General features: G+C 43.4%; 5 protein-coding genes and 2 pseudogenes across 5 annotated transcripts; all 7 read right to left on the reverse strand.

Moving 5' to 3' along the window:
• Positions 1–257: 257 nt before the first annotated feature.
• Positions 258–1942, reverse strand: LOC134803172 (histone H3-like). Its single transcript, XM_063775876.1, has 2 exons — positions 1554–1942; positions 258–574 (listed from the first exon to the last, which is right to left on the reverse strand). The coding sequence occupies exons 1-2, from the start codon at positions 1900–1902 to the stop codon at positions 258–260; spliced, it is 666 nt and encodes a 221-aa protein (XP_063631946.1). The 5' UTR covers positions 1903–1942.
• Positions 1943–3029: 1087 nt separating this feature from the next.
• On the reverse strand, positions 3030–3568 carry LOC134803166 (histone H2B). Its single transcript, XM_063775870.1, has one exon. The coding sequence runs from the start codon at positions 3405–3407 to the stop codon at positions 3030–3032; it is 378 nt and encodes a 125-aa protein (XP_063631940.1). The 5' UTR covers positions 3408–3568.
• A 687-nt stretch (positions 3569–4255) lies between these two features.
• Positions 4256–4657, reverse strand: LOC134803167 (histone H2A). The gene has a single exon (XM_063775871.1). It carries the CDS (start codon positions 4628–4630, stop codon positions 4256–4258), a length of 375 nt encoding a protein of 124 aa, XP_063631941.1. The 5' UTR covers positions 4631–4657.
• Positions 4658–5187: 530 nt separating this feature from the next.
• LOC134803162 (histone H1C-like) lies at positions 5188–6110 on the reverse strand. The gene has a single exon (XM_063775867.1). The coding sequence runs from the start codon at positions 6108–6110 to the stop codon at positions 5433–5435; it is 678 nt and encodes a 225-aa protein (XP_063631937.1). The 3' UTR covers positions 5188–5432.
• Positions 6111–8445: 2335 nt separating this feature from the next.
• LOC134803171 (histone H4-like) lies at positions 8446–8764 on the reverse strand. The gene is given in 2 exon segments (XM_063775874.1): positions 8446–8592; positions 8594–8764. Coding segments are annotated over 2 exon segments (312 nt in total). The 5' UTR covers positions 8759–8764.
• Positions 8765–9683: 919 nt separating this feature from the next.
• LOC134803163 (histone H3-like) lies at positions 9684–10136 on the reverse strand (annotated as a pseudogene).
• Positions 10137–11052: 916 nt separating this feature from the next.
• Positions 11053–11607, reverse strand: LOC134803566 (histone H2B-like; annotated as a pseudogene).
• Positions 11608–12809: the final 1202 nt, after the last annotated feature.

Consider the following 12809-nt stretch of genomic DNA (forward strand, 5'->3'; position numbering starts at 1 on the left):
TATATATAAATGTACTGACAGTGATATAGATAGATAGATAGATAGATATATATATATATTTTGGAGATATAGATCGATTGATTGTTTGTCCGTCTGTGTCGCTACTGAAACTTTGTATTGTAATCGCGTAGGTATCATAGAATTATTTGCGGCCCTGAAAAGGGCCTTTTTGTATTTGCGTACTACGGTAATACATGCGTTAGTACATATTACACGATGTCGCGCGCGGCGGGCAGGCAGCGCAAGCAGCAGAGCGCTTAACCACCGAAACCGTAGAGGGTGCGGCCCTGACGCTTCAGAGCGTAGACGACGTCCATGGCGGTGACGGTCTTCCTCTTGGCGTGCTCGGTGTAGGTGACCGCGTCACGGATCACGTTCTCGAGGAACACCTTGAGAACACCGCGGGTCTCCTCGTAGATCAGACCGGAGATACGCTTGACGCCACCTCTGCGGGCGAGACGACGGATGGCGGGCTTGGTGATACCCTGGATGTTATCACGGAGCACCTTCCTGTGACGCTTGGCTCCTCCTTTCCCCAGACCTTTACCTCCCTTACCGCGACCGGTCATTGCGACTTTTAGTTGAGATTAGACTTCTCAGATTAGAATACACGGAACACGACACACGACTTGCGGCGCGCGTCGACACGAGTGGAATAACAGGCGAGCCACGACCTGGTGCGATATTTATACGCTTTACCCTATTGCGGGGCGACGGGGGACGGGGTTAGAGATATCGGAGCATTAATATTTTTTGATTTACTTTTCATTCATTCATTCATTCATGAAATATACATACTTAATATAATATTGATAAATAATTTCATATGATATGGTTATTTACATTCATTTTGGGGATTTAAATAAATATCTACTTCATATTACTATTACAATAACTGCGACCGGCTCACGGAAGAGTGTAACTCTCTCTATTTCATTCTCCTCTAATATTTTTGTAAGCATTCAGTTAGTGGTAATAATTTTGTCGATATATAAAATTTGAATTTTCTATCTTGGTAAATCTATATTATTATGTCTTCACATACTTAGCGCGTAATATCATATCACGAATTTAATTCACTTTCCTTCCTTCCTTCCTTCCTTCTTTCCATTTTACTACACTACAAATTCTTATACTGGAAACAGGTTCGTAAATAAATAATATTATTATTTGTCTCGTGTTTCGCGGTTAATTGTATATGTATATGTACATAATATATATATATAGAGAGAGGTATACTACATCACCAGTATAGTATACTAATAGTGATCGATCGATTTATCTTCGTTTATCAGTGTTAGTTCAAAGAAACATTTGTTAATTTTCGAATCATGTGTGGCCCTGAAAAGGGCCTTTTGATATATATGACGGAAGCGTCACGTTCGCATGTCCAGGCGCAAAACGCGTGGTACAAAATATATAATAGATATAATGTAACCGCCGTATATGCGTTCGCGCAGACTGCATTCGGTGACGTAGCTCCGTGCCGGTTTAGGCACGTTCACCGCGGATCCTGCGAGCCAGCTGGATGTCCTTGGGCATGATGGTCACACGCTTGGCGTGGATGGCGCACAGGTTGGTGTCCTCGAAGAGACCTACTAGGTAAGCCTCGCTGGCCTCCTGGAGAGCCATAACGGCAGAGCTCTGGAAGCGCAGGTCGGTCTTGAAGTCCTGAGCGATCTCACGCACCAGACGCTGGAAGGGCAGCTTGCGGATCAGAAGCTCGGTGCTCTTCTGGTAGCGACGGATCTCACGGAGGGCGACGGTGCCGGGCCTGTAACGATGGGGCTTCTTGACGCCCCCGGTGGCTGGCGCGCTCTTGCGGGCCGCCTTGGTGGCGAGCTGTTTACGGGGCGCTTTACCACCGGTGGATTTACGAGCGGTCTGCTTGGTACGGGCCATTTCGAAAAATTACTACGATACGCGTGTACGTTACGTTAACGAGTCACGAGAGGGAATAAACGAAAAATTGCCCCGCGAGCGTCTTTTATATGTGCTCGTCGTCGGAAAGGGACGGAGTTAGTGTCCGTGTGAGCGAGATAGGTCTATAAAATTCACATACACGTCCGTCCCCCATGCCATGCCCCTCTTCCTTTCTCACAAACACGATTTCTGATTACAATAACATTGTTGAAATATTAATACTTTTTATTATATACTTACTTACATTTTATATATATATTTATTTTTAACAAATATGTGACCGATTTAAGTTAGCTAACTCAACCTAACCTAACCTAGGAGTTAGCTTATTAAATTCGGCAGAGTTAAGTTAGGTCTGGTTCAAAATAACAATATTTGACAGAGTTAGGTTAGCTAACCTAACCTAACTCCGCGGAACCTAACTTAATCTGACCTAACTCGATCGAACCTAACTTAACCTGACCTAACTCGATCGAACCTAACTTAACCTGACCTAACTCGATCGAACCTAACTTATTATAATATTTTTTTTTTTAATTACATAACTCAAACGTAACCTAACTTCGCGAAACCTAACCTAACCTAACTTATTTAGTAATTGTAACTTGATTAGCAATTTTAATATAACAAAACTTCCGTGAGAGACACGGACATATTAAATATATATTAAGAACGGTTCACTCGCGTATTTTAAGTCGAAAAAAAAAAAAAAAAAAAAAAAAAAACGCTCGGAATGTGAAACACCGCCGTACCGAGGAGTATCATCAGGTGCTTGCACTTGCTTTTGGAGGATACATGAGTAATATATTTAATTGTAACTTGAACCTAACCTATATTATTATTACATACGTGTTGATTGGTAATGTGTAAACAAATTATATTTAATTGATTTTTATCGACCGATTGACACCGTATGCACGGTTAGAAACTTCCTATATTATTTTCTGAACGTATTTGTGGCCCTGAAAAGGGCCTTTTTGGTTGATGTACAAACCACACTCTCAAAGCGTGTCGTGTGTCGTCGCAATACGAACTACCTAAACCCATTACACTAAAAGTGTATTGAGAAGACAGCAGACCGCATACGTACGAGGAACGACGTACGCTTACTTGGAGCTGGTGTACTTGGTGACGGCCTTGGTGCCTTCACTGACGGCGTGCTTGGCGAGCTCACCGGGCAGCAAGAGCCTCACGGAGGTCTGCACCTCCCTGCTGGTGATGGTGGACCTCTTGTTGTAGTGAGCGAGGCGGGAGGCCTCGGCGGCGATGCGCTCGAAGATATCGTTCACGAACGAGTTCATGATCGACATGGCCTTGCTGGAGATACCGGTGTCGGGGTGGACCTGCTTGAGCACCTTGTAGATGTAGATGGCGTAGCTCTCCTTGCGCTTATGCTTCTTCTTTTTCTTAGAGTCCGACTTGGAGATGTTCTTCTGGGCCTTGCCGGATTTCTTGGCGGCCTTACCGCTAGTCTTGGGTGGCATTGTGATATACTTAGTTAGTTAGATGCTTACAGTACGAGAGTCGAACTGGAAATGTAAAAATTTTTTTAGGATCGCTATTTTTGTTAGCGCAGCGAACGGGAAATAGGGGATTAAAGATCGAGCGTCGCGCTCGCGGTATCTCGACCAATAGCGTTCGTGTATCATTAGTATCGTCGTCGATCGGCATGGTGGGGAGTGCGAGCGCGTGTTGATATTACTTTACTTACATATTAATTAGTCATATTATTAATAAATAAATATCACCCGCCTGATGTGCGATGTATGATAAATAATAATAATAATGAGTTAACTAACCAACCAAAATATATTTGAAATCGTAGCTTATTTGATAACTATTGTTGTTGTTGTTGTTGTTGTTACAAGTGACACATTGCTGTAGCTGAGCAAGTAGGTGTAATATCTGTCTGCTGAGCCATCCATCACAGCATAATTGAAAGTCTAGAGAGTCGGAGGACACATAGAGACAATAAACGTAATAAATAATAAAAAGGGGATGAGTGTGTATACATTCCGCCAAATATTTCTCTACGAATATCGAATATAAGTATCTATCTAATCTCATTATAATTCATTCATAATTTATAGATCTATCGAAAAAATGAATGACATCATATACGTATGCGTTATGCCATGAAACTTATAAAGTTTACACAGAATCATATTGTGGCCCTGAAAAGGGCCTTTTGTAACGGTCACTCGGGCGGGCGGGAATATAACAGAGGCCGCGTGCGTTACAAGGTGTACGCACGAGACAAATGTACACATCCACACCAATCGCCGGGTGCTACCGCTAGAGATGGATGTAGCCAGAAGAGAAGTGTGGACACTTAAGCCTTCTTCTCGGTCTTCTTGGGCAGGAGCACGGCCTGAATGTTAGGCAGCACACCACCCTGGGCGATGGTCACACCGGAGAGGAGCTTGTTCAACTCTTCGTCGTTGCGGATCGCCAGCTGGAGATGCCTAGGGATGATTCTGGTCTTCTTGTTGTCGCGAGCGGCGTTGCCTGCCAACTCGAGAACTTCAGCGGCCAGGTATTCCATGACGGCGGCCAGGTACACCGGGGCACCGGCACCGACGCGCTCGGCGTAGTTGCCCTTGCGTAGAAGCCTGTGGATACGGCCGACGGGGAACTGGAGTCCGGCACGGTTAGAACGGGACTTTGCCTTTCCCTTAACCTTGCCACCTTTACCGCGTCCAGACATGTTTAAAGAGATTAAAGTTTAGTTTACACACAACGAACGAACCAACGAGAGCACGTATTGCACGTGAGTGAGTCGGGACAAGAATATTTTTTTTCGCCATGCGCGCCCTAAGCTATATAGTCTCACGGAGCGCGCTGATAGTGGGGATATAACGAGCCGACATAACACGAGACCGATCGACCAATCAACGCCCCGAGTGCAAGAGCGCGAATTAGAGAGAGATAGAGATAAAATAAAAACAATAAATAAATTAAATTAACAAAATATTCTATAAGTAAGTTCTATATCTATAGGCATATACATATGTATGTATGTATGTATGTGTATAGATAACTAAATATTGTTTGAAATGTAAGACTTCATCATCATATCATATTATGTGTAAATTCATGATTCATGAAAACCTAATCTAATATATCCGTCTATCAGTGAGATCATCATCATCATATTGATGACTTTTGTGCCTTGAGATTCGACTTTTTCCGATGCCGATCCGAACACCTATTGTTGTATGTTTATAACTTAGATTTTTGTTGATCAATCAATCAATCGATCGATCGACTCTTGTATGTGCTCATTGCAATGAAACAGAGGCGATATGAACCTTTGAATACATTTGTTAGCCCTGAAAAGGGCTTTTTGATGTGCGTATAACGCGCACAGGCGTATGACGTGAGTCGAGAAGAGGCGACACGTCGTCGTCGTATAATATTTATAGCAACGACAATCGACATCTCCTCTACCATCACGACTACTACCGCGACCGATGTAAGGACGACGACGACAATATGGCGCAGTCTTCTTACTTCTTCGAGGCAGCCTTCTTAGCGGCGGGCTTCGCTTTGGGAGCGGCCGCAGCCTTCTTCGGCTTGGGAGCTTTAGGCTTCTTGGTCGGCGGCTTCGCGGTCTTCTTGGCCTTAGGCGCGGCGGCGCTCTTGCCCTTGGCGGGGGTGGAAGGTTTCTTCGCTGCGGGCTTCTTTTTGGCGGCGGCGGCCTTCTTGTCCTTCGTGGCGGCCTTAGGCTTGGCCGGGGATGCGGCGGCCTTCTTAGCCTTAGCGGGCTTTGCTGCGGCGGGCTTCTTAGCGGCGGCTGATGATTTAGCGCTAGATTTCTTGGCCGCGGCGGGCTTCTTGCCGGCGGATGATGTCTTCGACTCCAGTTTGAACGAACCGGACGCGCCCTTGCCTTTGGTCTGTATGAGTGCGCCGGATTCGACTGCGCTCTTCAAATATTTTCTGATGAAAGGTGCCAGTTTCTCGGCGTCGACCTTGTACTGGGCGGCGATGTATTTCTTGATAGCCTGCAGGGACGAACCGCTCCTCTCCTTCAGCTCCTTGATGGCGCTGTTAACCATCTCGGACGTCTTAGGGTGGGTGGGCTTCGCCTTAGGCTTCTTAGCGCCTGCGGAGGCGGACGCCTTAGGCTTCTTCGCGGGCGTCGCCGGGGCGGGAGCGTCGGCTGCAACTGCGGTATCGGCCATATTTAAAAAAAAAAAAAAAAGTAAAATAGGATGTGTAGTTACAAATTAGTAAATCGCACGAACGATCTGCGCAAAGAGAGAGAACAGCGGACGCGTGTAAGCGGAGCGCTGCGCTGGCGAGTACTAAACACTCCTATTGGGGGCGCCACCTATTATATATATACTCCGGCTTAACCGTAACGCAGACCCTCATGTCGCGGGACGTTTTCTCGTAATAACACTTCCAACTTTTCACTTACTCGTTTATGATTAAACTAAATTTATAGTGAATTATATTATAATGATTATAATAAAATTGCACATGTATATTCTTTATGAATTGATATATCTATTTTAATAGAAGTTTTAAGTTTTGGAACGGCGTTAAACGAATGAGGTAACTTTACTTTTGGTATTATAGGTTGCGGACACCTCGGGTCTGTTTAAAAAGTGATTTTTCTTAATTAAAATCACATTTAACACTATTATGTGTCTTCCGGTTAAAAGCGAAGATACCATAGATATATGTGACACAATAACAATAGTAGAAAATTATAGTTATAATGTTATTTTGACTTGTTGTATTCACTGTCGTAAAACAGCCGTACCGCGCGACTTGGATTGCCTACTACGTTCAGCGGTTTGCTCTCTGTTGGTACACCGATGTAAAACGGGATAGGTATTTTATATTACGTTTATATAATTATGTTCTATTATAAATTACGATATCACCATTATCATGAATATTATTATAATTCTCACATGGTTAAACTCAACTCTCTTCTACCGAGGATCATACAAAGCGCGACACTCGACTCGGAGCGAGCGTGCGGGCATGGTAGGTAGAATCTCGTTTAGGTCAGGTATTTTATTTAGTTTTGGTCCGGCGTAAGTATTTATAATACATTAACGTATGATATTATTATCTGAATACGCCTAATATTAAATAAAACAGTAGTGTGTGTTGTTGAACTTAAGAATCTGTTTAGGTTGATATATTTATTTATATGTACTTACTTAATTATATTCATCATAGGAACACGAGAGAAGTCTTAGGCATACTGCTGAGTTACTATCATGTATGTTACCCATTTATTTATATATATAATTAAGTTAATATTAATATTTTTTCTAGTCCAGTCTCTCTATATTTACCTACCTTTCATGGGGGAGTGGGTGAGGTGATGGTGGATGTCCCTGTCTGTTTTATGCACTATTTGCGAATCCTTTACCTAATTGGGCAGTTCATCCTGGTAATTCGTCGTTATCAGTAGAGTAGGTCACAGCCTCACAGGTGTCAGGTGAGAGTGATGTAAAAGGTGGTGTGTCTGTGTGTGCGGGTTGCATGTGATTGTTTTAAAAGTATATATGGTGTTATTATTAGTAAAACTAACTAAGAATTGAGCGAGTTAAGTGTGAGAAATACATTGGATGGATTTGAAAAACGTGAGTACTTAATACATACATAATGATATAAAATATGTACTTTAATACCTACTTATTTAGGTTTGGGTTAGGGCGATGCTAGTCGATATGCTATGCGAGATGCTAGGCGAAGATGATGATGATGATGAATGATGATGATGATGATGATGATGATGGATGATTCTTGAAGAGAGGGAGAAAGAAATATGCTGTACTGGGAGGTGGTTAATCTATATATGTACTTATGCCTATTTTATACGAGTACATAGGTAGGTAGGTACATACCTATATTCTACAAGCTGTATTCGGCAAGGTCTACTTACTAATAATTAAGTTAAGTTAAATTTGCTTGGTGTACATTAATAATTGTGACGTAGGTACACAATGATGTGCGAGATCGGAATCTAAAGATTTAAAGATATATCTAGCTTGCTCTAGTATCAATATTATTATTAGCACACAAGAGGTTAAATAACAACTTTAAAGCCCTTTGCTTGTAAAACAAACAAAAATAACTAAGTACATACCTATATAAATTAAGTACATATTATAATTGTTGTTTTAGAGAGAGAGAGCTGGGCTGGCGTCAAACCACCGAAGCGGCGAACGAGATGGCTGCTTGCTGTTACAAGTTAGAAAATTGGACTTGCGGTGCGGGGTAAGTAAGATATCATTATATATAAATGTACTGACAGTGATATAGATAGATAGATAGATAGATATATATATATATTTTGGAGATATAGATCGATTGATTGTTTGTCCGTCTGTGTCGCTACTGAAACTTTGTATTGTAATCGCGTAGGTATCATAGAATTATTTGCGGCCCTGAAAAGGGCCTTTTTGTATTTGCGTACTACGGTAATACATGCGTTAGTACATATTACACGATGTCGCGCGCGGCGGGCAGGCAGCGCAAGCAGCAGAGCGCTTAACCACCGAAACCGTAGAGGGTGCGGCCCTGACGCTTCAGAGCGTAGACGACGTCCATGGCGGTGACGGTCTTCCTCTTGGCGTGCTCGGTGTAGGTGACCGCGTCACGGATCACGTTCTCGAGGAACACCTTGAGAACACCGCGGGGTCTCCTCGTAGATCAGACCGGAGATACGCTTGACGCCACCTCTGCGGGCGAGACGACGGATGGCGGGCTTGGTGATACCCTGGATGTTATCACGGAGCACCTTCCTGTGACGCTTGGCTCCTCCTTTCCCCAGACCTTTACCTCCCTTACCGCGACCGGTCATTGCGACTTTTAGTTGAGATTAGACTTCTCAGATTAGAATACACGGAACACGACACACGACTTGCGGCGCGCGTCGACACGAGTGGAATAACAGGCGAGCCACGACCTGGTGCGATATTTATACGCTTTACCCTATTGCGGGGCGACGGGGGGACGGGGTTAGAGATATCGGAGCATTAATATTTTTTGATTTACTTTTCATTCATTCATTCATTCATGAAATATACATACTTAATATAATATTGATAAATAATTTCATATGATATGGTTATTTACATTCATTTTGGGGATTTTAAATAAATATCTACTTCATATTACTATTACAATAACTGCGACCGGCTCACGGAAGAGTGTAACTCTCTCTATTTCATTCTCCTCTAATATTTTTGTAAGCATTCAGTTAGTGGTAATAATTTTGTCGATATATAAAATTTGAATTTTCTATCTTGGTAAATCTATATTATTATGTCTTCACATACTTAGCGCGTAATATCATATCACGAATTTAATTCACTTTCCTTCCTTCCTTCCTTCCTTCTTTCCATTTTACTACACTACAAATTCTTATACTGGAAACAGGTTCGTAAATAAATAATATTATTATTTGTCTCGTGTTTCGCGGTTAATTGTATATGTATATGTACATAATATATATATATAGAGAGAGGTATACTACATCACCAGTATAGTATACTAATAGTGATCGATCGATTTATCTTCGTTTATCAGTGTTAGTTCAAAGAAACATTTGTTAATTTTCGAATCATGTGTGGCCCTGAAAAGGGCCTTTTGATATATATGACGGAAGCGTCCACGTTCGCATGTCCAGGCGCAAAACGCGTGGTACAAAATATATAATAGATATAATGTAACCGCCGTATATGCGTTCGCGCAGACTGCATTCGGTGACGTAGCTCCGTGCCGGTTTAGGCACGTTCACCGCGGATCCTGCGAGCCAGCTGGATGTCCTTGGGCATGATGGTCACACGCTTGGCGTGGATGGCGCACAGGTTGGTGTCCTCGAAGAGACCTACTAGGTAAGCCTCGCTGGCCTCCTGGAGAGCCATAACGGCAGAGCTCTGGAAGCGCAGGTCGGTCTTGAAGTCCTGAGCGATCTCACGCACCAGACGCTGGAAGGGGCAGCTTGCGGATCAGAAGCTCGGTGCTCTTCTGGTAGCGACGGATCTCACGGAGGGCGACGGTGCCGGGCCTGTAACGATGGGGCTTCTTGACGCCCCCGGTGGCTGGCGCGCTCTTGCGGGCCCGCCTTGGTGGCGAGCTGTTTACGGGGCGCTTTACCACCGGTGGATTTACGAGCGGTCTGCTTGGTACGGGCCATTTCGAAAAATTACTACGATACGCGTGTACGTTACGTTAACGAGTCACGAGAGGGGAATAAACGAAAAATTGCCCCGCGAGCGTCTTTTATATGTGCTCGTCGTCGGAAAGGGACGGAGTTAGTGTCCGTGTGAGCGAGATAGGTCTATAAAATTCACATACACGTCCGTCCCCCATGCCATGCCCCTCTTCCTTTCTCACAAACACGATTTCTGATTACAATAACATTGTTGAAATATTAATACTTTTTATTATATACTTACTTACATTTTATATATATATTTATTTTTAACAAATATGTGACCGATTTAAGTTAGCTAACTCAACCTAACCTAACCTAGGAGTTAGCTTATTAAATTCGGCAGAGTTAAGTTAGGTCTGGTTCAAAATAACAATATTTGACAGAGTTAGGTTAGCTAACCTAACCTAACTCCGCGGAACCTAACTTAATCTGACCTAACTCGATCGAACCTAACTTAACCTGACCTAACTCGATCGAACCTAACTTAACCTGACCTAACTCGATCGAACCTAACTTATTATAATATTTTTTTTTTTTAATTACATAACTCAAACGTAACCTAACTTCGCGAAACCTAACCTAACCTAACTTATTTAGTAATTGTAACTTGATTAGCAATTTTAATATAACAAAACTTCCGTGAGAGACACGGGACATATTAAATATATATTAAGAACGGTTCACTCGCGTATTTTAAGTCGAAAAAAAAAAAAAAAAAAAAAAAAAAACGCTCGGAATGTGAAACACCGCCGTACCGAGGAGTATCATCAGGTGCTTGCACTTGCTTTTGGAGGATACATGAGTAATATATTTAATTGTAACTTGAACCTAACCTATATTATTATTACATACGTGTTGATTGGTAATGTGTAAACAAATTATATTTAATTGATTTTTATCGACCGATTGACACCGTATGCACGGTTAGAAACTTCCTATATTATTTTCTGAACGTATTTGTGGCCCTGAAAAGGGCCTTTTTGGTTGATGTACAAACCACACTCTCAAAGCGTGTCGTGTGTCCGTCGCAATACGAACTACCTAAACCCATTACACTAAAAGTGTATTGAGAAGACAGCAGACCGCATACGTACGAGGAACGACGTACGCTTACTTGGAGCTGGTTGTACTTGGTGACGGCCTTGGTGCCTTCACTGACGGCGTGCTTGGCGAGCTCACCGGGCAGCAAGAGCCTCACGGAGGTCTGCACCTCCCTGCTGGTGATGGTGGACCTCTTGTTGTAGTGAGCGAGGCGGGAGGCCTCGGCGGCGATGCGCTCGAAGATATCGTTCACGAACGAGTTCATGATCGACATGGCCTTGCTGGAGATACCGGTGTCGGGGTGGACCTGCTTGAGCACCTTGTAGATGTAGATGGCGTAGCTCTCCTTGCGCTTATGCTTCTTCTTTTTTCTTAGAGTCCGACTTGGAGATGTTCTTCTGGGCCTTGCCGGATTTCTTGGCGGCCTTACCGCTAGTCTTGGGTGGCATTGTGATATACTTAGTTAGTTAGATGCTTACAGTACGAGAGTCGAACTGGAAATGTAAAAATTTTTTTAGGATCGCTATTTTTGTTAGCGCAGCGAACGGGAAATAGGGGATTAAAGATCGAGCGTCGCGCTCGCGGTATCTCGACCAATAGCGTTCGTGTATCATTAGTATCGTCGTCGATCGGCATGGTGGGGAGTGCGAGCGCGTGTTGATATTACTTTACTTACATATTAATTAGTCATATTATTAATAAATAAATATCACCCGCCTGATGTGCGATGTATGATAAATAATAATAATAATGAGTTAACTAACCAACCAAAATATATTTGAAATCGTAGCTTATTTGATAACTATTGTTGTTGTTGTTGTTGTTGTTACAAGTGACACATTGCTGTAGCTGAGCAAGTAGGTGTAATATCTGTCTGCTGAGCCATCCATCACAGCATAATTGAAAGTCTAGAGAGTCGGAGGACACATAGAGACAATAAACGTAATAAATAATAAAAAGGGGATGAGTGTGTATACATTCCGCCAAATATTTCTCTACGAATATCGAATATAAGTATCTATCTAATCTCATTATAATTCATTCATAATTTATAGATCTATCGAAAAAATGAATGACATCATATACGTATGCGTTATGCCATGAAACTTATAAAGTTTACACAGAATCATATTGTGGCCCTGAAAAGGGCCTTTTGTAACGGTCACTCGGGCGGGCGGGAATATAACAGAGGCCGCGTGCGTTACAAGGTGTACGCACGAGACAAATGTACACATCCACACCAATCGCCGGGTGCTACCGCTAGAGATGGATGTAGCCAGAAGAGAAGTGTGGACACTTAAGCCTTCTTCTCGGTCTTCTTGGGCAGGAGCACGGCCTGAATGTTAGGCAGCACACCACCCTGGGCGATGGTCACACCGGAGAGGAGCTTGTTCAACTCTTCGTCGTTGCGGATCGCCAGCTGGAGATGCCTAGGGATGATTCTGGTCTTCTTGTTGTCGCGAGCGGCGTTGCCTGCCAACTCGAGAACTTCAGCGGCCAGGTATTCCATGACGGCGGCCAGGTACACCGGGGCACCGGCACCGACGCGCTCGGCGTAGTTGCCCTTGCGTAGAAGCCTGTGGATACGGCCGACGGGGAACTGGAGTCCGGCACGGTTAGAACGGGACTTTGCCTTTCCCTTAACCTTGCC

The sequence above is a fragment of the Cydia splendana genome, chromosome 26 (genome assembly GCF_910591565.1).
Source record: "Cydia splendana chromosome 26, ilCydSple1.2, whole genome shotgun sequence".
Lineage (NCBI taxonomy): Eukaryota > Metazoa > Arthropoda > Insecta > Lepidoptera > Tortricidae > Cydia > Cydia splendana.

Bases quoted from the DNA above. Each gene is read 5' to 3' on its own strand.
- LOC134803166 (XM_063775870.1), bottom strand. From the start codon at position 3,407: ATGCCACCCAAGACTAGCGGTAAGGCCGCCAAGAAATCCGGCAAGGCC.
- LOC134803167 (XM_063775871.1), bottom strand. From the start codon at position 4,630: ATGTCTGGACGCGGTAAAGGTGGCAAGGTTAAGGGAAAGGCAAAGTCC.
- LOC134803172 (XM_063775876.1), bottom strand. From the start codon at position 1,902: ATGGCCCGTACCAAGCAGACCGCTCGTAAATCCACCGGTGGTAAAGCG. The intron at 575-1,553 runs GTGTGACCATCA...CTCAACTAAAAG, and splicing joins GTGCGCCATCCACGCCAAGC to TCGCAATGACCGGTCGCGGT.
- LOC134803162 (XM_063775867.1), bottom strand. From the start codon at position 6,110: ATGGCCGATACCGCAGTTGCAGCCGACGCTCCCGCCCCGGCGACGCCC.